Here is a 24,050-nt window from a genome sequence, read left to right as displayed (position 1 = left end):
TGGTTAAGAAAATCCCTCCATAAGATCTGGCTATAGGTAAGCCTGAACAGCATTTTCTTACGTTGATTGATGGGAGACAACCCAGCCCATTGTGGATGGTACCATCTCTAGGTTGGTGATTCTGGGTTCAATAAGAAAGCAGACTGAGCAAACCATGAGGAGCAAGCCAGTAAACAGTACTCCTCCATGGCCTCTGTATCAGCTTCTGCCTCCAGGTCCTGCCCTATGTGAATTCCTGTCCTTCAGTGATGGATTACAGTGTGTAAGTGTAAGCCAAATAAACCCTTTCCCCCCCAACTTGCTTTTTGGTCATGGTTTTTATTGAAGTGGTATAAGCCCTAACTAAGTCGCTTAGGAATGGGATTCCTCCCTAATGTAGTAAGTTTAAGTTTATAAGAAACTTGTAAACTTTTTCCAGAGGAGCATTTGTGTCCATCCTCAGTGCCAGATTCTTCTGGCATTTCTGTCCTGATGGCTGAGTAATCATCCACAGGCGCTCTTGTTGGAAAAGGGGTTTCTGGTGAGAGGATGGTCCATGTTTGTTCTTTTCTGTTTCACTAATACTTAGCAGTTTTCATTGTGTGGAGGTGGATGAAGGAGACTTTGAAAGCCCACCTCCCAGGTAGCTCCGTGAGTAGGAGCTGGGGCAAATAAAATGATGCATTAGAGCCCTGAACTTCACCTATTTTCTCTTGGAACAAATTACTCAGCCTAACAGTTTGTGCTTCTATTTCTTCTGCATACCAGGAAACCGTATGGGGGAAGAATACAGTGGTATCTCTGCATTGCCAACCTAATATCTGACCTCCCTATATGTTGAAATGCCAGTGGATGTCATGATGGCTGCTGTTTCTGTAGTCAGCTGGGTAAATATTTCAATTCAGCATGTTAGTATAACTCTCTTGATCACCTTCCCGAAGGTTGAATGATGAAACTACACCATCTAATCGAGTAAAATCAAATGGTAGTGTAAGTTGAGGGTGACAAGACAAGATTATAAATCTCAGGTGTCTCATATCTGCCTCTGTTGTCTCAATCTATGGTCTCTGACTTAGCCAGCTCTTTATTTTATTATTATTATTATTATATTTTATTATTAAATAAGTCCTTTATTTTAGTCATTTGATTGCTACTCAATTCAAATGGCTGGGCACACCTGGGAGGGATTTTTTTTCTTAATTAAATCATTGGAAGTGAGAAGACATTTTTTTTTAATCTGGATCTTTGAGGTGGGAAGATCCACCTTTAATCTGGCCCACACCTTCTGCTGACAGCCTATAGAGGGCATGAAAGAAGACTTGCTCTCTCTGCCCGCTTGCTCCTTTTCTTTACAGATCTTCATAAGAGTGGTTACTAATAACCACACTGCACAGTCAGTACTAGGTTGGCTTGAGATTTTCTCCCCCAGCGCCATTAGTCCACAGCTCTTCAGTTTAGCCTCAGGCAAAGTTTTTGGAGAAAGGCAGAATGCAGGTACATTCTTTACCAAAATATCATCAGAACAGCCTTTAGGCCACTTATTAATATCCCTCCCCTCTGAAACTTCCTGAGCTGGGCTCCCACAGTTCAAATCACCCTCAGCCTGTCTTCCACGCTCCTCTAAGGACGGCTCATTAAGTCCCACTTTAACTGTCTTGCTTCATCAAGCAGCATTGGCGAGGCCTGCCACAGCAATGCCCTGTCCCCTGTGACAACTCTGTCTTAGTCACTGTTCTGTTGCTCTGAAGAGAGACCATCAACACGACAACTCTTACCAAAGAAAGCATCTAATTGGGTGTTTGTTTATAGTTTCAAGGGTTTAGTCCATTATCATCTTTGCAGGGAATATAGCAGAGGGCAGGCATGGTGCTGGAAAAGCAGCTGAGAGCTACATCCTGATCCATAGGCAGAGAGAACCTTGTTGTAGCATTGGCTTTTGAAACCTCAAAGCCCACCCACAGTAACACACTTCTCCAGCAAGGCCGCACTACTCTCTGATGCCTAAGCATTCAGATATATATGAGCTTATGGAGAACATTTTTAATCAAACCACCACAGTCATGATTGTGCACACCTGTGATCCCTACACTGGGGGTTAAAGATGGAGAGTTTGAGGCTAGTCAGGGATTGCTCCCTGCCCCCCAAGATAGGGTTTCTCTGTGTAGCCCTGGCTGTACTGGAACTAGCTCTTTATATAACAGGCTTGCCTTGAACTCAGAGATCTGCCTGCCTCTATCTCCCAAGTGCTGGAATTAAAAAGGTGTACCACCACTGCCCGGCCCTAGGGATTGCTTTTTTTTTTTTTAAAGCCTTTGTTTTCTTTTAAAATGAAAAGGTAAAATACGTAATAAGCCATATTTTCTTTTGAAGTTTATCAACACAGTGTTCATAAGTTTGCTAAGAAATGTCCCTTATTGAGCTTGTTTGCCATTTTAGCTGTTGTGTTTATGGTTCTCAATTTATCGAGGGCCTGGGATATAGCTTTTTTCAGTCAGTTTTTCCTGAATTTCTATCCCCAAATTTGGTTTTCTTTCCTCTATAAACATTTTAAACACAATTGTCAAGTAAAATAAAATAGTGCTGTGTTTTAGCTCCTTGTTCTACTTCAGTATAGGCTTTATACAAGAAGGAAGGGAGGCAGAGGCAAGAAGAGGGAACCTGATCATGTGATATTACTGTCTGGCAGGAGCCTTTTGGTTCTGAGCAGAGAAACCAACTGTTTACTATTTTGGGTGAATGAGGTTGGGTGGTTGCTACGAGCGTTTTCTCTGAGGGAGCCCTTGCATCTTCCAGCTCTACACATTGAAATCATCCCAGCCCAACTTTTTGGCATTTGGGTAGTGGAGGGAGGTATCGGTGTCGAATCCCAGTGCTGACAGGAAGAAATGTTTTGCCAGGAGACTTACTGATTCTGCCCTTCTGCCGTCAGTGCTTTTAATGCCCCACTCCCTAAGTAAACCTGGGATCTCGCTGTTCTTGCAACCCTTTGCATTGCAAAAATGAAGTGCCCACTTAAAGAGCAATGCTAATCAAATCCTCAGCAAATAGCAAATGGCTGCTCTAAGGAGAGCAGGGATGGAGACTGGCTTCTTGCAATATTGGCCTCTGGAATCTTGTATCTCCAGCACACTGGAGAAGACCAGGATTTGTCAGCCTGCCCGCAGGATCCTGCCACTCTCATGGATTGTCCTGAAGCCGAGGAAAGACAGCTGCTCTGCAATATGCCTGACCCCTTACCACAGTTTGCGGGAAGGTTAGCATATTTATCCCTTTGGGGTTTGCATGCCTGTGACACACACTTAAATGTATTGCTGTTGTCTACCCCCTGCCTATTTCTCTGTAGCCACTCAAGCTTTGACTTTTGATGGTTTATTCTTTCAGAGTTTGTGATAAAGCATTCAACAAATTGTTAATTGAACATAGTATTGTAGCATACATTTTAAAATCAGATAGGGCAATGACCAAGGATGTTTCTCATGCTCAGCCCTCTCCCAACAATGGCTGTAAACCTGGGTTGTAGAAGTGATAAAAAAAAAAAAAAGTTGTCCTAAGGTGAGACTCTGCCTCTGTTTGTGGGTCAAGTGCAATATCTTATCAATAAATCACTCTGGCTATTGATGGATGGAAGGGAGCTATTAATGATGGCCTCATTGTCTTCTGTCCCTTACAGCAGCCTTCTTTGCTATTCTGAAAATAATGACAAAAGAGTCTTTCTGAATGGAGTAGACACATTTGAGTTCTGCAGAAAGTTCTTCAGGAAAATCCTTTCACAGGTGTCCTGGGTTACTGGTGGAGGTGGATAGAGCCTTCATCAAAATTTTACCAGATTTTGTCAGTCTTGTTTGTTAGTGTGGTAATGATCTGCAGTCCTTAATTTATCCGTTAGCTGTGCAAGTGCTGTTCTTCTAAAGCGTAGCATTCTTGAGCTCTAGAGTTCTCGTGGGTCTTTGTGGCTTCTGACAAGGTGACTTGAGAGTCTGGAGTCAGCAATGAATGAATTAGCTGCAGAGCAGACTGACATTCCGTGCCCAGTTTGCAAAGAATTTTAAGAGCAGATTGAGAGGTGGTTGTTTCTGTTTGTTTTTTAAATCTAGAAGTATATTAGATCTATGTGAGAGAATCTCATAACTCTGCAGAGTGAAGGAGAGACTTCAGTCATCGGGCTGCGCCCCTTTCTTCGTAGACCCAGAGAGCCGTACTGTTCCAGAGTCCCAACTTTCTAGGTTAATGTCTTGGCAGATTTAGCTTGGTGTAGGGTGATAACCCTGGGTTCAGGCTCTAGCATTGGAAGTAAAGAAGCAAAGGTGTCGGCATTAGTGTGGAAAACTCTGTACTAATGCAGCCTTGTTCAAGCAGGATCAGACTGGCAGTTGATATGCTCACTCTGTTTGTGGAATTCTGTACACCTATCGGTGTGTCTAACTTTTCCCATTGCAGTACAACCCTGTTATCTACAAAATCATATGGTAGGGGCACCCCCCCCAAAAAAATAACACCCCCCAAACCTTCCCTTATAAGTAAGTTTCTGACTTTGTGTTGGTCTGCATTACACACCTTTGAGGACTCAGGTCATATCTTCTCGAATTAAGTTTTTTTTTTTTTTACGTAAACATCATTTTGTAAGCTCACCAAAGAAATGGATTATGCTGAATACCCAATGGCATCCAGTGAAAATGAAGTATGTTAGTCTTGTGTTTCGTTATTATAGATAAATTCCTAATAACAGTCATTTCCTTTTTTTTCTTTAATTGCTGTTGGCAAGGATCAGATCTGCCTGATAGTCATTTTCTTAAGGAGGCATGAGCAGTCTTGGAGATGGTGTTTTGTGGTTTCATACTACCTTCTGGTATAGCTGCCAGTACTGTGACTTACTGCGCAGCATGGTCACTAGACAAACATGGCCATTGTGCCTTGAAATATGGCTCATAGTTCTTCGTTTCCTGAGAAACTGAAAGTCTCATTTTACTTGATAGCAAATAACAGATGTTCCTATTGGCTGCCTTTTAAGATGGGCCAGTTCTCTGCCTTCCTGTTCTCTCCCTGCCTGCTGCCTTTATTCCTCTTCACCAGCTTAACATGGCAGCTGTGGAGAGTGCTGGCTGTGGTCCTAATCTTACAGTACTTCCTACCTCTTGGCCTTGGCTCTTGCTGTTCATCTCCAGTTTATGAAGTGTTTCAAATACTTCTCATACACTGCTGCCTCCATGAATATTACAGAATCCTTTTGTTCTCTAGTAACTTAGATCTCTAAGCTTATTTCTTAACATTTTAAACATTTACTTGCTTCGTATGTGTATGAATGTATATTGGCACATGCGTGCCTGATCTCCACAGTACGTATGTGGAGGGCACTTTCAGAGTCTGTTCACTCCTTCCATCTTATGGATGCCGGGGATGGATGAACTCAGGTCAACAGGCATCTTCATCATGAGCTGCCTCACTGGCCATTTTACACTTATCTTCTCTGTTGCACTTGTGAGTCCATTGAAGATCTTTGCACTTTTTATAGTTTTTTTTTGTTTTTTGTTTGTTTGTTTTAGTGTATGTGATAAGCTCAGCCTTTTCTGTGTGGCCCTCTCAAGTGTATACCAAAAGCCATACTGTGTGCAATAACTGTTAGTTTACTAACTGCCGATCATTTCTGTGCCTCTGGCAACTAGAGGGCAGTATTGTGTCCATAGGAAGATTGTTTATTTTCAAGTGACTGAGGTTTTTGAGTGCTTCCATAGCCCAGTCTTAGTCAATCTCGTGCATAATTCTAGCCTTCAGTGATATTAAAAAATAATGTTTCTGTAATGCTCTTCAGCTAGATTCAGAATATGATGTTGGACCAAGAGATGGTCCAGTTTCTTCTTGTTCCATCTGAGAGGCGTCAGTCAAGTCACTGGGTATTATAGATTAATTCCTTGAGGGTAGAAGCCTTTATGTGATAGGCAGTCATTGTCTTAGCATGGAGCAAATTGTCTCAACCCTGAGTTCCTAATTTGGTCTTGCCCGTGGTGTGTGGCCATGTTGTTCTGAGCTTTAGCAAACCAGTTTCTGATTTTCTAGTATCTTCAGCCATGATTCAAATGAGGTCATGTGTAAGTTTCTATCAGGCATCATGTTGACTTGTGCTGCTCCCTCCTTGTTTCTGTCTTCACTTCCACACAAAATGTGCACAGTAGAGACTAGTTGTAATATGTGTGATGTCACATTTTAATTATTAGTTAAAGGTTGCATGATGTTAAAAATTGGTAAGAGACGTGAAATGTATTCTACCAATCTAAGCTGTGCACAGTGATCTGTGGTTGTAACAGCACAACCAGCAGTCTGTCGGCATACAGCTGGTCCTCTCATGTCAGCCCCTCAGAATGCTCTATTAGCCATTTAATTCAGAACCCTTTGTTTTTAGAGCCAAGTGATTTAATGTTTTAATATCCTCTGCCTTTCTTAATAATGTAACTTAAGATATTCAGAGTTAGCCAATTATTGTGAAGTATCTGGATTCACTATGTAAAACCAGGTTCAAATATAATTAGTAAGACAAGACTGGTACATTTTGGATAAGCATGAACACAGTTTGCTGTCTGATTTGTGGTTAGATAAGAAGCAAGCGTCTGGGCGTGGAGGCACACAACTTTAATCCCAGAACTGGGGAAGCAGAGGCAGGTGGATTTCTATGAGTTTGAGGCCAGCCTGGTCTACATAGTGAGTTACGGGACAGTCAGGGCTACATAGTGAGGTGAAACTTTCTTCAGTAGATTAATTAAAGTCATCAAATAAAATGTCCAGCTAAATTCATGCAATCTTACGCTTACAACACACTCTTACCAAAGAAAGTTGCAGTCATGGTCTCTGCAGTTGAATAATTTCCTGTCCAGGCTTTCAGGTGGGGGAACAGAATCTACAGTCCTGTTTGGGTAGATATAGGACTTCCCTGCTGGGAGAGCTCCTGGTGCTACTGAGTAGACATCCTGGCAAGTGTGAAATGAAGAAGGTACCCAGGGTCCTGGAACTGATCAGAATTAGATGTGCATATCAAAAAATGCAAGCTTACTCCTTTGGGGTTGATCTGAATGAAGCTCCTCTAGAGCGTTCAGGTATGTGCTGAACACACTTGGGCTGTGGCCCAGGCGGATGGCACATTCCTGCACCAATCTTCTGAAGCCTGCCAGGTTCAAAAGCTGGGAGGACGGGGGTTGGGGGATAGACGTGACCTGATAAGAACAACCCAAGAGGAAATGAATGCCTTAGGCCTGAGCGGGGCTGAGCCATAGATTCTCACAGCCCTTGTGCCTGCCTTGTCTTACGCTTGGTTTCTGCTGCCAGTACATCCCTGGGACCTACCGGTCCATCAACTCTGAATGATTCCTCCAGACCGAGGCTGATCTGAGGCTAGACTGTGTATTCCACTCTCTCTCTCTCCTTACAGCCCAGCCTGCCACATTCCTAGGCCTGATCAAGCCATCCACGGAGGAATAGGCAGGCGTGGGGCAGTGTTGGTATAGTCTAGTTTCCCCTTCATTTGTAGTGTCCACCCTGGCTGTGAAGGAAATAGACAAGATAGTCTCCGAGGCTTCATCTCTTCCCTGCCCCCCCTACTTGCCTGTTGCCCTTTTGATTTTTTTAATCTGACACTCACCCTCTCCTTCCCCCACTCACACACGTCGGAGTCTCCTAGGCTATTTCTGTCGGTTTAATGATCCCCAGCTGTTGCTGTAGTTCTGGCTCATGAGAATCAGCAGAGCCAGCGGAGAAGGGGACACACAGGTTGTCAAACAAGTCTCGCCCATTTTTCTGAAACCACTAGGGCGAGGCTGATCAGGGATGCTAATACTCGCTTGATTAAAAACACAAAAGTCTCGAGAAGTGCAGGCTCCTATCAGGGACATTTTTAAAGTAAACATTTTTAGTGACTGTAGTTAACAATAATACATCGGGTATTTCCAAGTGGGAATTTTGAGTTACTCCGCATAAAGAATGACAGAGGTATAAGACGATGCCTGTGTGAATTGCCCTGATTTGCTCATTATTAACCCAGTTACACAGGAGTAAAAACATCACATTTTGCCTCAGAAAAATGTACAAATCTTGTGCCAAACAAAATTTTAAAAAGTATTCCTCTTGGGGACTGGAAAGATGGCTCAGCAGTTGGTTAAAAGCATTGGCAGCTCTTCCGGAGGTCCTGAGTTCATTTCCCAGCAACCACATGGTGGCTCAAACTATAATGGGGTCTGATGCCCTCTTCTGGCATATAGATAGAGCACCATATACATAAAATATATACATCTTTAAAAACTTAAAAAAGATTTTTTTTAAAAAATATTTTTCTGATATGTGTGACGTTGTTTTACATTCTACTTGAACTCGTGGTCTGGCCTGTCCCCTTCCGACCATGTGCTGTGTTCCTGAAGGCAGTGGGGAGTACCAGTACCATTTCTCCGCTGACCGAACGCCGGTTTCTTCCGTAGAACTTCGTGCGAACCCCGTTGCAGACCCAGCCACGTCAGGAAACAGCTGTGGGTTGCTAGGCCCATGCGCCTTTTCTTCTCATCTGTCCTTACTAACCAGGGACCGGTTGCTGTGGGAATGTCTAACAGGTCAATGGCCTGGGTTACTCCAGCGTGGGTTTGAACTTGAGAATAACTCTCCAGCACTGTGGCTGCTGGCCTTACGGTTTCTATCCTCCCATTTTGTGTGAAGTTTAATTTTACAGATTTCATCTCAGACATTTTGCTGCAGCCTTTCCCAAAATTTATTTATTTATTTATTTATTTATTTATTTATTTATTTTCGAGACAGGGTTTCTCTGTGGTTTTGGAGGCTGTCCTGAACTAGCTCTTGTAGACCAGGCTGATCTCGAACTCACAAAGATCCGCCTGCCTCTGCCTCCCGAGTGCTGGGATTAAAGGCGTGCGCCACCACTGCCCGGCCCCAAAATTTATTTTTAAATCTCTAATTCAGCTAGATAGCTAAAACTTTACACTAACTAGAATTAGGTGGGGTTCTCGCTGTTTCCTTACAACACATATCCCCAAATTTCCTCTGCTCAGTTCTTTGAGATGATGCCATCAGCATTAGCCAATTGGAGAACAGAATCACCTGACTTGCCCATCCTGCAAATGGCCCACAGGTGGCAGAGGCTTTTAAACTGGCCACTAAACCTGCCCGCAACCTTGTCAACCTTGGCCACACTCATCTAGATGGGTGCCTGATCCTTGACACCAGTGATGTGGTTGCTCAAGGAGAATTTGCATGGCACATACGGGTATATAAACTTGCCAGCGTCATCCTGCCTGTCAAGGCTGTGTCCCCTCCTTCCAGGTTCATCATGAACACACACAAACCGAGGAGGGAGGACTGCTGCCTAGGATTTTACAGGGAGAAATTGCTATGTGTTTGTATGTTTTTCCTTGAACAGCCAGAACTTTATGCATAAACATTTTTTAAAACAACCTTCAAATTCTCTCTCTCTGTCTCCCCCCCCCGTGTGTGTGTCAGAGAGAGAGAGAGAGAGAGAGAGAGAGAGAGAGAGAGAGAGAGAGACAGACACTGAGTCAGTGGGGGGGGAGTTTAAAACTCGTGTTCTAACTTTTCTTTCTGATCATCTCTTTGCCCTCTAACCCTTCCGTCAGGAAAGATCCCTCCTAAAGGCTAGAGATCAGAGAACACAGGTTCAGTTCCCAACACTTGCTATCCACAGCCATCTGTGACTCAGTCCAGGGGATCTGACGCCCTCTTCTGGAGTCCACAGGCACCAGCACACTTGATCTACACAGATAGGCCAAACGACTCTGCCCATAAAATAAAATATTTATTTATTTATTTATTTATTTATTTAGTATACAATGTTCTGTCTGTGTGTATCCCTTCAGGCCAGGAGAGGGCACCAGACCTCATTACAGATGGTTGTGAGCCACCATGTGGTTGCTGGGAATTGAACTCAGGACCTTTGGAAGAACAGGCAATGTTCTTAACCACTGAGCCACCTCTCCAGCCCCAAAATAAAATTTTTAAAAAGATCTTCTTTAGGGCTGGAGAGATGGCTCAGTGGTTAAGAGCATTGCCTGCTCTTTCAAAGGTCCTGAGTTCAATTCCCAGCAACCACATGGTGGCTCACAACCATCTGTAATGAGGCCTGGTGCCCTCTTCTGGCCTGCAGGGGTACGTGTAGGCAGAACATTGTATACATAATAAATAAATAAATAAATAAATAAATAAATAGATCTTCTTTAATATGAAAATGTATTTATTTTAAAGGCGAACTTAATTTATAGATTTCCCCTTAAATGTTAACTAAAGTAAATTTTGTTGTTATCGACACTAAAATTGAACATCAGAATTTTTAAGAAATTAAAAGGCCTTTAATCCTAGCAGTTGGAAAGTTGATTCAGACAGATGTCTAGGTTTGAGTCCAGCATGGTCTACAAAGTGAGTTTTGGGTCAACTAGAGTTACATGATGAGACCCTGGGTTTGTTTGTTTGTTTGTTTAGTTTTGAAAGATAGAAAAGTAGGAAAAGTTTATCACAACACCCAAATCTCTTAAGTACTTACAGGATTCAAATGAAGCTTGAAGGTTTCCTCAGACTTTTCATAATCATTCTAATGTGGTTTATGTTTTCTAGCCCATGTATCTAAAGATATAGACATTAGAAGTGCACAGATCTAGGAAGATTTTCTTTTATCTTGAATCCAAGTTCAGAATCTGCTCACCTGTCACTGCCCTCAACAGATCTAGGTGGATTGTTAACATCAGTAATACCCACAGAGATGAGGGTGTAGACGTTCCCAAACATATAGAACTAACATCACAGGGAAACAGGATAACATCATAGAAACAGCATTCCTGATACTTTGACTTTGGGTTGCCCTCCTTGGTCTAGGGAAGACAGTGCCAATTTACTGCTCTGTTTGGTTCAAGCTCCGGTGCAGTTGCATGCTACATTCAGATCTTATGTGATGGAGCTCATTTTTTAAAAAATACTTTGTTTTTAGTTATGTGTATGTGTGTGGTTTTGCGAACATGAGTGCAGTGTCCTAGTGGCCAGAGGTTTTGTTAGAGGTAGCTGTGAGCTACTTGATCTAGGTGCTGGGAACTAAATGCAGGCTCTTTGCAAAAACGATACATGCTCTTAACCTGTGAGCCAAGTCTTCAGCACTGTGGAGTTCATTTTGTTTGTTTGTTTGTTAAGACAGACTCTCACCACATAGCTCTTGCTGGAACTCACTATCTAGACCAGGCTGGCCTTGAACACGCAGAGATCTACCTGCCTCTGCCTCTTAAAGGTGTGTACCACCAAGCCTGACTCTGATGGAGCTGCTTTGCTTCACTAATCTTTCTCAGCTTTCACCCCCTAATATCTGACTCCAGGTTTTTATTATTAAGTCCAGTTAGAATTCGTGCTAAATCTGGTATCCAACTTTAGGGAACAAATTCATGAAAAAAGCCACTTACCTGTGACTTTGCAGCTACCAGCGTAGGCCAGAGCTACATGCGGTCAAAGTCACCACCTCACCAGCTAGGTTTTCCTTTCTTCTCTCCTGGTGGGCTTTCCCTGGACCCCTTTCTTGGACTGCTGCCAAACTAGGTAGCTGCCTTGAAACCGACTTGGGCTTCTACTGTTTCCTGGAACCCAGTTTCTCTGAGCCTTATTTCTGGCTTATCTTGTCTTTTAGATTTCTATGTGGGTCATGTTTTATTCTCAAAAAGACTTTATGTATGTATATTACCCACTAGTCACTTTCTGTTCTCTTCACTAGATTTTCCTTTATGAAACAGTTTCCTTTATTGAGATCTGGGATAGGATGATGGCCTGTGGAGGTTTTACATCCTCCTAGACATCTGTCTCTGGGAGACCCTTGGAGTGCCTTGAAGATGTGTCCACCACTGGTCTATTAGAATGTCTGGTTCCTGAGAACACAAGCAGCCTTTGCAGAGCGTTCTGATGCATGCCATATACATAGCATCCTATTTGCAGTAACTTCTGGGTCCTCTAGCTATGTCATTTTGATGGCACTTATGTTACGTGTCATTCTAAAACATGACCAATGTGTTGTAAGGAGAACGAAAGGTGGACAGTAGATAGAACTGTGGGCTTAAGGCTTTAGATTTGTACACAGCTGGACCCCAGTTTCTGCTCTGCCCATTAATTGTTACTGTGACCTTGGACACGTAGCTTGTTTCAAAACTCAAATTTCTATAAAATGATGATAGTGCCCTCTGCATAGTTAGTTTTAGGAGACCAGGACCCTAAGGGGTATGTTCTCACCATTTTATAAGTATTATTCAACAGCCCAGATCTTTTATTTTCCCATATTTAATTGCTTAAGTTAGGTTTTGTGGGCCTATCTTTTACAAATTACTAGGCTAGATGGATAAGTAGCTTAGGTTTTCCAACCAGGAGAAGAACTTCAGCAAAAGCTCTGCTTTATTCCTGACAGCATCAGATTCGATTGTTGTAGGCAGACGCGGGCCTGCTTTTCATCTCACCCAGCTCCAGGACGCCCTGCTAGCTTATGCCCGAAATAATCACACGGAAATCTGTATTAATTAGATTACTGCCTGGCCCATTAGTTCTAACCTCTTCTTGGCTAACCCTTACATATTCGTTTAACCCATCTCCATTAATGTGTATTGCCACTTGACTGTGGTTTACCAGCATGAGTCTGACCAGTGTCTGTCTTGGAAAGGAGAACCATGGCATCTGCCACACTGCCTTCTTCCTCCCAGAATCCAGTTCTCTTTTTCCCACCTATCTAAGTTCTGCCCTATCAAAAGGCCTAGGCAGTTTCTTTATTTGACCAGTGAAAGCAACACATAGAAAGAAGACCCTCCTACACCATTAGATGGAAGATATTTATCTCTTTGAGGGGTGTGTGTGTGATTTCTGGTTTCTAAAATAGATTGTTTGAAAAGAATTTTACTGGTGCTTACATGTGACATAGATGGGAGAGAAATTTATGAATTTGTAAAAAGGTTGAATGATGGAGCTTTTCAACAGCACAATCAAGTTTGAAATCTCAGTTTGTGAGGTGGTTATCTTAGAGTCAGGATTCTTCTACAGTGTTATCTTTACAGTATTATATTGTAATTAGTTGTATTCATTTATGCTGCAGATCACTTATGCTTTGATTCTATTAGAAAGCTTGTTACTCTTTGTTCTTCATAAGTAGTTGTTTGTGGAATAGTAATTTGTGCCCAAGAGATGGCAGCATTTTAGTTTGAAAGCCTGACCCTTGATGTAATTCACTAATTGAATCATAAATTCTTCTGAAGAAATAAAATTCATGAGTTTATTTTGTTAATTTTTAATTTTGTATATATGTGCTTTGTCTGCATATACATCACTGTACTACATGTGTACTTGGTGCCTGCGGGGGCTTGAAGAGGGCATTGGATTCCTAGGAACTGGGGTTGTAGACCATTGTGAGCCACCATGTGGTTGCTAGGACTCAAACTTGGATCATCTGGAAGAGCAGCCAGTGTTCTTAACTGCTGAACCATCTCACCAGTCCTAGATCACAAGTTTTAAAAATAATCTTTTATTTTAGAACAGCTTTAGACTTACACAGGTGACCCAGACACCTTCAGATAGTTCTTCTTAATGCCAGCTTCTTACACAATTGTCATTCTGAGACACCAACAATGCCACATTGCTGTTAGGTGACCACAACTTTATATGGTGGATTCCATCCATTCCCTACTGCTGTGACTTTTCTTTGCCAAGGTCCAGTGTGGGCATCCATTATACTGACTGGCTTTGTGTCAGCTCGGTGCAAACTGGTGTCACCACTGAGGAAGGAGCCTTGGTTGAGGAGATGCCTCCATGAGATCCAGCATAAGCATTTTCTTAATTAGTGGTTGATGGGGGAGGGTCCATCCCATTGTGGGTGGTGCCATTCCTGGGCTGGTGGTCCTGGGTTCTCTAAGAAAACAGGCTGAGCAAGCCATGTGATACAAGCCAGTAAGCAGTGCCCCTCCATGGCCTCTGCTTCAGCTCCTGCCTTCAGGATCCTGCCCTGCTGAGTTCCTGTCCTGACTTCCTTCAATAATGAACAGCAATATGGAACTGTAAGCCGAATAAACCCTTTTCTCCACACCTTGTTTTTTGGTTATGGTATTTGATTGCAGCAGTAGAAACTCTAAGACATCCGTGATGCATTTAACCATATGATTTTCCTCCTCTTTCCTCTGCACCCCTCCCCTTATACTGAGTCTCACTGTGTAGCTTAGGCTGATCTCTCCTCCTAGATCTTCCTGCTTCAGCCACCTCAGTGCTGAGCTCACAGGCATACTTGGTCTCACTCAGCTCTAGCCATGGTGAGTCAATAGGATCCCAAAGACAGTGTGCTTTCATTGTCTTCTGCTTTTTCATTTTTGTGTTAACTTTGGACCTTGAAATCCAACTGGTCCCCATAATCTCTGGTAAAAGCTAAGTAGATCTTTCTGGGTCTTTCAACCACTGCTTCTGCTTTGACAGCTCAGAATTTTAGGCGCATACTTTGAATATTCACTGTACAATTCAGTAATGAATGTTGCCAGCTTTTATGCCCTTTTCTGGCTCTTTATAGACTTACAAGGGGACTTGAATCTGGGAACAGAGTGCAGATGAGCTGCTTACCAGAGGGAAGCAGTGTATTGCTTTGCCCTGTCCTGCCTACTCTTCGTTCTTTTCTTACCCTTCCCCCTTTGTCTTCTCCCCTTCTCCCCCCCCCAACATAATGCCTTCATTAATTATTTGGGAATTTCACACAGTGCATCTTGATCAGGTCCACTCTCCCATCCCTGAGCCCTACCCCCACAAAAAGAAAAGAAACCACCAAGTCCAACTTGTATTGCCCAAACACCCATTGGAGCACTGTCAAGCTCCCAGCGACCAGCTCCTTAAAAAGAGCTGAGTCTTTCCCCACTTCACCCCACCAGAAGTTATCAACTGTGAAAAACTACACTTAAGCCGGGCGGTGGTGGCGCACGCCTTTAATCCCAGCACTCAGGAGGCAGAGGCAGGCGAATCTCTGTGAGTTCGAGGCCAGGCTGGTCTAGAAAAGCTAGTTCCAGGACAGGAACCAAAAAGCTACGGAGAAACCCTGTCTCGAAAATAAAAAAAGAAAAGAAAAGAAAAACTGCACTTAAGCATTTTTTCACAATTTTAAGGACTCTCTTCGATAGCTCCTGTCTGGACTATTTCTTGAGGGTGGGGGCTGTCACAGAAGCTTTCAGTGTCTCTCACTCTGAGTCATGAGTCTGCAGTGATCCATCCACTGCAAAAGGAGCTTCCCTGCCTGTAGCAGTTGATGGCAGCATGGATCATGGAGATGTCCTGTGCCTGGCACTGAGACTCGTGTTTGATAAGCCATGAGTAAACCTTGCAGTCTTGTCTCTTATAATGATTCATTTTGAGTCCCTTTCCCATCAGACCTAAGAGTTCCATGAAGATGAAAATCAGTCCTCATGAGACAGCATTCCTAACAGCCCCATTTGGAAGTGTAAAATGCGTGACTTGAGTCCGGTAGGCTCAGTTAATTAGGATCTGATGTCTGTGGCTTTGAAAATGCCCTTTACACTTTTTAGTGCTTATTTGATGTTCATTTCCCCTGCAACTGTAAACTTCCCTAATGGCAGTGACTGCATCATCTAGTCTCCATAGCATCCTTTGCAGCAGGCAGTGTCTGGCATATAGCAGACCCTTTGTTTTTCCAAAGAGTACGTGTGTGCACGCACGTACGCACGCGTGCACGCACACACACACACACACACACACACACGAAAAAGAAGAGGAGGAGGGAGGAAGAGGAAGCAGAGGAAACAGCAGCAGCAGCCATGACAGCCTTGAAAGGGAGCCAAGCAGGAATTTGAGATGGAGTGGATGGAAGTGAACCCACACACTGGCACTTGGCACAGGAACCCTCAGGCAGCTGAGCACAGAAGCGCCAAGGGTGTAAGCCCTGAGCTCTGACTGGCTTATTGTTAATGTTTCACCTAAAGTCTGTTCTAGACAGTTGGTCCTGTCATAGAAAGAGAAACTGTTACAAGTTAGCTAGCAGAGCATTTAAGGGGAAAAACTGGCTCCTGGACTCTGCCTGCTCTGAAGTACTTCCTGTCAAACTCGCACCGCAGGCTGTACTTATTTGTTGTCACGGATTCACTGTGTCTCCCTGAACACGTCACACCCCTGGCCCAGGGCCTGCTGCGGCAGTGTGTATAGTAAGTTCCTGCTGGACGAATGACTGCAGAGCCCTCTCCCTACCCGTTTCCCAGCTCCTACACTAAGTGCCTCTGCTGAAAGCAACGCAGCAGCAACAGCAGAAGTTGGGAAATATCTTCTTCTCAGGACACCTTCCACATACTTCCCAATTTCATTTAGTTATTTTCTTTATTTGGAAACAGGATCTTGTGTATCCTCAGCTGGCCTTGAACTGAGTATATAGACAAAAGTTACTTTCTTTTTCTTTTCGTTATTTTGAAAGTGTTTCTCTGTGTAGCCCTGGCTGTCTTGGAACCCCTTCTGTAGACCTGGCTGGCCTGGAACTCAGAGATCACCTGCCTCTGCCTCCCAAATGCTGGGAATAAAGGTGTGCATCACCATCGCCCAAAAATGACTTCCAACTTTGATTTTCCTGCCTTTGTGCCCCAAATACTGGTATTCCTGAGGTCTCACCACACCTATTTATGTGGTACTAGGCCTCGTGAATGCTAGTCAAATTATTCTACCAACTGAGCTACATCCCCAGGCCCCAGTTTTTACCTATTTAATTTATTTTATGTCTATGGGTATTTTACCTACGTTTATGTCCATATACCACTTACATGCCTGGTACTTGAGGAAGCCAGAAGAGGGCATCAGATTCCCTAGAACTGACATTGTGGGTGGTTGTGAGCCTCCATGTAAATACTAGAAATCAAACCTGGGCCTGTGTACTTAACACTGAGCCATCTCTCCAGTACTGCTTCACCTACTTTCAGTCATACACCATAGAATAAAACCGGTGTGTTCAGCGTAGTCTGGTTCTGAGGGATAGGTCATATGCTTTTATAATTTGAATCCACCAAGTGAATTTAAGGATTTGGTATCAACTACATTGTACAATGCATGAATAAAATAGATATAACTGACTGATAAAATGATGTTTAATTATCACATGCCAAGCTTCTTCTAAAGCTAACGCCCAACCCCCTCCTCTGGACCTTCCCAGGAAAATAAGCTCTTTGGTTTGAAGCTAGTTAGTGGTATCCATTACTAGGTTAGGGTGAGTTTGCTATTTACTGGAACTGTGTTTTAGAGGCCACAAGCTTAACACTTTGGCCACTCATCCCAAGAAATATTTAAAACCAGTTCAAATGATTTGTTTTTATTTTTTGATTTTTCGAAACAGGGTTTCGCTGTAGTTTTAGAGCCTGTCCCGGAACTAGCTCTTGTAGACCAGGCTGGTCTCGAACTCACAGAGATCCACCTGCCTTTGCCTCCCGAGTGCTGAGTGCTGCCACCACCGCCCTGTTTTTATTTTTTTAATTAGGTGTGTGTGCGTGAGAGAGAGAGAGAGAGAGAGAGAGAGAGAGAGGACAAGACAACTTTGAGGAATTGGTTTTTCTTGCACTGTGTGGTTCCAGGGTCAAACTCAGTCAGGCTCAGCAGCAAGTGCCTTTACCTCTGAACTGTAGGCCATGCTAGTCTGGGGAGATGTGTGGGGTAAGGACTTGGCACACTCTTTTTTCTTCACTCTACGTCACTATTTAGATCTCCTTATCATTCCTCAATAAATAAAAAGTCAACAGAAATACCTGCTTGTGCTCAGGCCTGTGTCTTACCTATATTGTTAGCAAATCCCACAAACTTAGTACAGTGCCTGTTTCTAAGTGGGTTTGTGGGGACAGCTCGTATGTAGATGGACAAATGCGTTTATAGCTGATGGATGGTGAGTCACCTGAGTGCTTGCCGGGAAAGTGTTGGAAGACCCAGCTGGAGAGATGGCTCAGTGATCAAGAGCACTGGCTGCTTTTCCATAAGACCCATGTTCAATTCCCTGCACCCATGCGGCAGCTCACAGCCGGCTCTAACTCCAGTTCCAGGGGACACAGTGCCTGCTTCTTGTCTCCAAAGGCACTAAATATGCGTAGTACATAGATAAACTTCCTCAGGCAGAACACCCATACATATAAAATAATAAATTTGTTTGCAAATAATTGGAAAAGAAAATGAAGAAATCAGATTAGAAAGCGACCAACCCTAGATCCTCCCCCACACTACCCATGTCCAAAAGCAACAGCAACACAATTGTACAGTGACCATCATGACCCTAAGCTCACTCAGGACCAATAATTGGTGTTTCAAAATCACTCTTGAGTAATAGCTGTTTCACTAATTATTCTTTGTTTGCAATGTCTAGGCGTAATTGATTGTTTCTCTGTTCTCTGAAATGTGTTATATTAATTTGTTATATTTAAGTATTCTCTAATAGTTTATTGAGTCTTAGAAATACTGTAGCAAAGCCGAGCGGTGGTGGCGCACGCCTTTAATCCCAGCACTGGGAGGCAGAGGCAGGCGGATCTCTGTGAGTTCGAGGCTAGCCTGGTCTACAAGAGCTAGTTCCAGGACAGGCTCCAGAGCTACAGAGAAACCCTGTCTTGAAAAACCAATCAGTCAATCAATCAATGCTGTAGAAAAGGACAGGCTGTCCCTGCCCTTTTATCCTCTCCCGTCTTGTCCAGCTTGGCTTTCCTTTTTTAGTCCCCTCCCTTTTTTTTTGTTTTTCAAGACAGGGTTCTCAGTGTAGTGATGTGGGATTCCTCTCTGTATGCTGTGAATACCATTGGCTAATAAAGGAACTGCTTTGGGCCTATAGCAGAGCTATAGGGAAACAGAGTTAGGCAGGGAAAACTAAATTGAATGCTGGGAGAAAGAAGGGCAGAGTCAGGGAGAAGCCATGGAGCCGCTGCTGGATACAGACACACTGAAACTTTGCTGGGAAGCCACAACCTTGTGGTGATGCACAGATTAATGGAGATGGGTTAAATTAAGATGTAAGAGTTAGCAAATAATAAGCTAGAGCTAATGGGCCAAACGGTGTTTTTTTTTTATTATTTGTTTTTGATGCTTTATTTAACTTTATTTTATGTGCATTGGTGTGAAGGTGTCAGATCCCCTGCAACTGGATCTTCAGACAGTTGTGAGCTGCCATGTGGGTGCTGGGAATTGAACCCGGGTCCTCTGGAAGAGCAGTCAGTGCTCTTAACCACTGAGCCATATCTCCAGCCCCCCGGTGTTTTAAATAATATCGTTTCTGCGTGATTATTTCAGGCCGAGCAGCTGGGAACAAACAAGCGACTTTCCTCCTGCAGTGTAGCTTTGGAGCCTGTCCTGGAACTCACTCTGTAGACCAGGCTGGCCCCGAACTCACAGAGATCCGTTTGCTTCTGCCTCCCAAATGCTGATATTAAAGGCGTGCACCACCACCTGCCTTCCCTTTCCTTTCTTATGAATGTGTGTTCCGTGCTAAGTACCAAACCTGAGATTTACAGAGACCAGGATGGAACCCAGCTTCTGTTCTATAAGCTGCATGGCACAAAGTAAAAAATTAAAAAGTCTGTGCTCTAATCTCCTTACTTGTATAAGAAATAATGATCATAGCCATCTTTGCAGAGCTACCCACCTTCTTCCTCAGTATTGAGGTTAAAACTCAGAGCCTTGTACATGTTAGGTACAACCAATGAGTTACAAGCCTGGCCTGAGGGTGTGTGGATGTGCATGTGGGGGGGGGGTGTACATGTGGGGGGGGTGGGTGTGGGTGTGTAAATAAGTTAAAAGCATGTCAATAGTCACCAAGAACAAAAGCAAATGTGTTGCTGCTGTGTTGACCTACATTTATGTTACTCTGTAGTCAGTTCCTAGGTTAAATTCCTCCACTGAAGTTGATTACCTCATCTCCTTTGACCCTAATCTGAACCAGCGGTTTTCCTCAGCACCAGATAATGAACTCAGGAGGCCTGTTATCTCAGCAGAGCTCACTTGCAGAAAATCCTGGGAAAACAAAGTTAGGAGCTCAGGTTATGACATCAGTGTTTGGGTTCAAATACTGCTCCACCCCTTATTAGTGAGACAAATTTGACTGATTAATCTCTGTAGGCCTCACTTGGCTAACCTATAAAATGGGTTAAGTAATAACCATCTTCTTATGGATCTTATGAAAATGAAACTGAAGTGATTTTAAAACATAAATGTACTGGGAAATTAATCCCAGCACTCAGGAGGCAGATGCAGGCAGATCTCTGTGAATTCAAGGCCAGTCTGGTCTATAGAACTAGTTCCAGGACAGCTAGGGCTGTTACACGGAAAAACCTTGTCTTGAAAAAACAAACAAACAAAATAACATTTCTTTGTTTTTCTTTTTAGAGACAGACTTCTACTGTATAACCACAAGTTGATATAGAATTTGTAGTAGTCCTTTGCCTCAGCTTCCAGAGGGCTGGGATTATAGTTAAGAGCCACTGTGCTCAACTTAATAAGACCTTTTTTTTTTTTTAACTTCAAGGACTTTATAAACTATCAGGGGAGAGGTTCCGGGGTATTCTGGGGTAACTATACACAGCAGAAGGCATCACTACACAGGTAGCAAGTGGCTTAGGTGACCCAGAGTAGTTCTGAATGTAGGGGATCCCAGATGGAGAAAGTGAGCATTTTCTAGCAAAAATGAAATTTAAAGATGGAGAAAGGTCTGTGATAATTAAGGAAGAGTAAGACTTAACCTCACTGGGGCGTGTCACCCTAGGGGAGGACAGCTTGCAAGTCACGCTGGCAGCCTGGGAACATGGTGAAATTAGGGCAGTTTCTGAGGAGGCAGAATTGCCGAAGAGGGTTCAGACACTGCTAGTGCTGGGGAGGGAAAAGAGCTCGGGACACAAATTTGAGTAGTCATTGTTCCTTTATCCTTGGATGCCTCTAAAAACTGCTGTGCAGAAAAGGCCCCTGCAAGCACACCACCATTCCTAGTGGGGCCTGCAGCTGAAGCCTGCTCAGTGAAAGGGGGCTTGCCTTGGCTGTGGGACCCTTCGGCCCTCCCTGGACTTTCCTTGGTCTCTCACTACAGCTGTGCTAGCTGTTCTTCTGAATAGAGATGATTGATGCTTAATTTAATAAAGCCCCCTGCTGTTGCATTTAAGCAGTGCTGCAGGATGGAGTGCAGAGAGAGAGACACCTGTCTTTCTCCACTAGCCCGGATGTGCGTTGAGTCATATCGCTTGGTTGTCTCATCTCAACGGAGAAAGAAAGGCCCTGATGAAAATGAAGAAAAAGAACAGAGCCATGTTAATGGCAGGATAGCTTCTAGTCTAGAGGAACGGTGCATGGTGAAAATAGCCCTAATTTTTAGACCCGAAAGAAAAGTTTTACAAATATGCGGCTCCCCTGGTCTCTGTGACACAGCACTTGTTCAGCTTGTCCATGTGCAAACATCCGCTGAAAACCTGCACAGCAGCCGGGAAGCTCTTTGTGCTGGGTCCTGGCCCCATGAACTTAAAATTGGTGTTTTCAGTCCCAAGAGGAAGGCTGAGACCTGTAGGTTTTAAGCAAGAGGCAAGCCTGGTAGTTTGTGGATTGTTATCGCCCTGCAAGACCCTTCGCAACTTCCTCTTGCCGCCCACAGCAGAATGCGGAAACCCTTGCTGTCAGGCCACTTCTGCAGTTACACACAGTTGCAGTTTGGGATCCTCCTTTTACAATATAGCTTATATTTTGGACGTTCTCTGCATTTGAAAATGTGTCTGCTGTGGTGGGATGGCTGACTGACTTCACCTGTCTTCTCTTTGCTGCCATGCAGTGCTGCAGTTGAAGCTCCAGCAGCGGCGGACCCGGGAGGAGCTGGTGAGCCAAGGGATCATGCCGCGTAAGTGTCTCTCTCTCAACATTTGTACACTTGCTCTTTGTGTTGGAGTGGCTCCTGTGTGGCACAGGAGCATGTAACAGCAAAGGCCATGGGTTTATTTTCCAGTTGTACCTGCCTCTTACTTTTCCATCAGTTCTTGGTAACTGGGTCATCCGTCACCCAGATTCATCACGTCCTGTAAAACACGCAGTGTTAGGCTTCGAGGGGGTCAGCAAATAGTCCTTGCTTTGTAACTGTACCTTTCATTGGCTTTACAACTTCCCTTCATGAGAGGAGCAGGGGCTGTTCTGCTGGTGTACACTTCACCTCCATGCTCAGGCACTGGGGAGAGAAAACTGTTCTCTATTGCGGACAGGTATTGTCAATGGACTACAGTTTATTTTAGAGAGATCCTGAGGTACCCATGGAGGGTATGGGTGTGTGCATGCCTGAATGGCGCTGTTGGTGAGCTGCCATCACTCTGTCCCAGTGGCTGCATCCCTTGGGGGAGAAATGAAATCAAACCTTAGAATTTGTTAGAAACAAGAAAGCCTGCTTTGACTACTAAGAGCATTGTAGATAGTGAAGGCTGGGGCCAGCGGTCTTGATCTTTTGACGTTTCTTTACTGAGTTCTCAGCAGACTGACGGGGTCCCTCCCCTGGTGGTATGTCATCACCACTGGGATCCACCCTGAAGAAGATAACATACACATGCGCATGAGCATGCATGCTTGTGCGCGCGCATACACACACACACACACACACACACACACGCCTACACACATCAGCAACATCTGCTTTCATGGGAAAACTGAGCTTCATCTCACTTCGGTGCCTACTCCCCTGTTGCCATGGTGCCCATGTTGTCAGTCACTCATTCAAAGTAGTAATGTGTGCAGTTGATAGTGCAAGATAAATCTGCCCCTGCTTTCAGGAGATTTATGGTTAGAAAGCAAAGGAAGTGGAGACAAATGAGGAAGATAATTTAAGAACCTGGTAAGTGCTGTGTATAAATTTACCTGGTGGATCTGCTAACAGCAACAGGAAAAAACTGGAGTCGCTTTGGATAAGCTGGCCAAGAAACCTGGTGTGGTGGCACATTCCTTTAATTCCATCATTTGGAAGACAGAGGCAGAAGTTCAAGGCCAGAGAGAATCATACTATGAGACTCTTTCAAAACCCCACAACAGACGAAACAGGAAAGGAATATCAAATAAGCCAGTGTCTGGAGTATGATGAGCCAGGAGTTAGGGTGCTCTAGAGGAGTTAGGGTGCTCCAGGGGAGTTATGGTGCTCCAGGGGAGTTAGGGTGCTCCAGGGGAGTTAGGGTGCTCCAGGGGAGTTAGGGTGCTCTGAGCACAGTAGGAAGCCATTGCAGGTTCTGAACAACTGAGGACAATGTTTGACTCCATCACGGTGTTAATCTTTCTGTTCGCTGCACCTTACTGCGGTCTGATTGGCCTGTTGTTCTATGTAGTCTGTGATCCTCCAGAGAAGGGTTCCAACCCCAGCCTCAGTCTCAGGGTTCTGCAGTAGATTGGCAGTGTTCCTGGTAGGCAGTAATCTGTGTGTTTTATAGAACATTCCAGAACTGCCAGTCTGCAGACCTCATCAAGAAGCAAGCCTCATCTGCTTACCCCTACACGAAGGGCATCTATGTTTATGTCCGCTTTGTACCTAAGATGGTTTTAGACAACATCAAAATGAAAGAAACACGAGGCCCTGATACGTGCCCTCCAGACATGAAACAACCAAGTCTGGGTTACTATAGTCTACCCAGTGCACATCCGCATGGGCTGGCTGCGGATGCATCACTGGTTTTGAGAGCCTTGTTCTCAGGACCAGCAGTAGGTTTGGGCTGCTCACATTCTTCTTCCTGACTTTCATGTGCTGCTGAGGATCATCTGGGTAGAACTGACCAGCCATATCTTAGGAAGATATGCTTTAGCGTGGTGCTCAGAAACTACAGGTGTCCATGTGTCCCTCTACCTTCCTGAACTCTTAGAGAAAGTCACTTGTGTTCCTGTCCTCCAGTACCTGGCCCTAGGTGAATAAAGACACCTGATTGCAAAGTGATGTGTGTGTAGAAAAAAACAAAAACTAGCAAACTGGCTAGAATTCTGGTCACAGTGTTTGAAATAACCTCAATAAACTCTCCCATCTTACTGGGAGCTCACGGCCTCCAGCTGTCTTGAAGTCAAACTGCATGCTTGGGTGTGCCTGTTCTATGAAT

The 24,050-nt window shown here is 44.0% G+C and overlaps 1 protein-coding gene and 1 pseudogene across 2 annotated transcripts in view; one reads left to right on the top strand and one right to left on the bottom strand.

Moving 5' to 3' along the window:
- Positions 1-24,050, top strand: part of Mrtfa (myocardin related transcription factor A) — a 96,334-nt gene that overhangs the window by 42,637 nt on the left and 29,647 nt on the right. For both annotated transcript variants that reach the window (XM_041671691.1, XM_041671690.1), the window contains exon 2: positions 21,773-21,838. In XM_041671691.1, the coding sequence (XP_041527625.1) occupies positions 21,773-21,838 (66 nt within the window). The remainder of the gene's footprint in view (positions 1-21,772; positions 21,839-24,050) is intronic.
- Positions 9,011-17,626, bottom strand: LOC121461424 (annotated as a pseudogene).

The sequence above is a fragment of the Microtus oregoni genome, unplaced genomic scaffold (assembly GCF_018167655.1).
Source record: "Microtus oregoni isolate MIOR12 unplaced genomic scaffold, Mior012 000022F_ref0000154, whole genome shotgun sequence".
Lineage (NCBI taxonomy): Eukaryota > Metazoa > Chordata > Mammalia > Rodentia > Cricetidae > Microtus > Microtus oregoni.
Note: the sequence above shows the minus strand (reverse complement) of the source record. Positions and strands in the feature narration are given on the sequence as shown.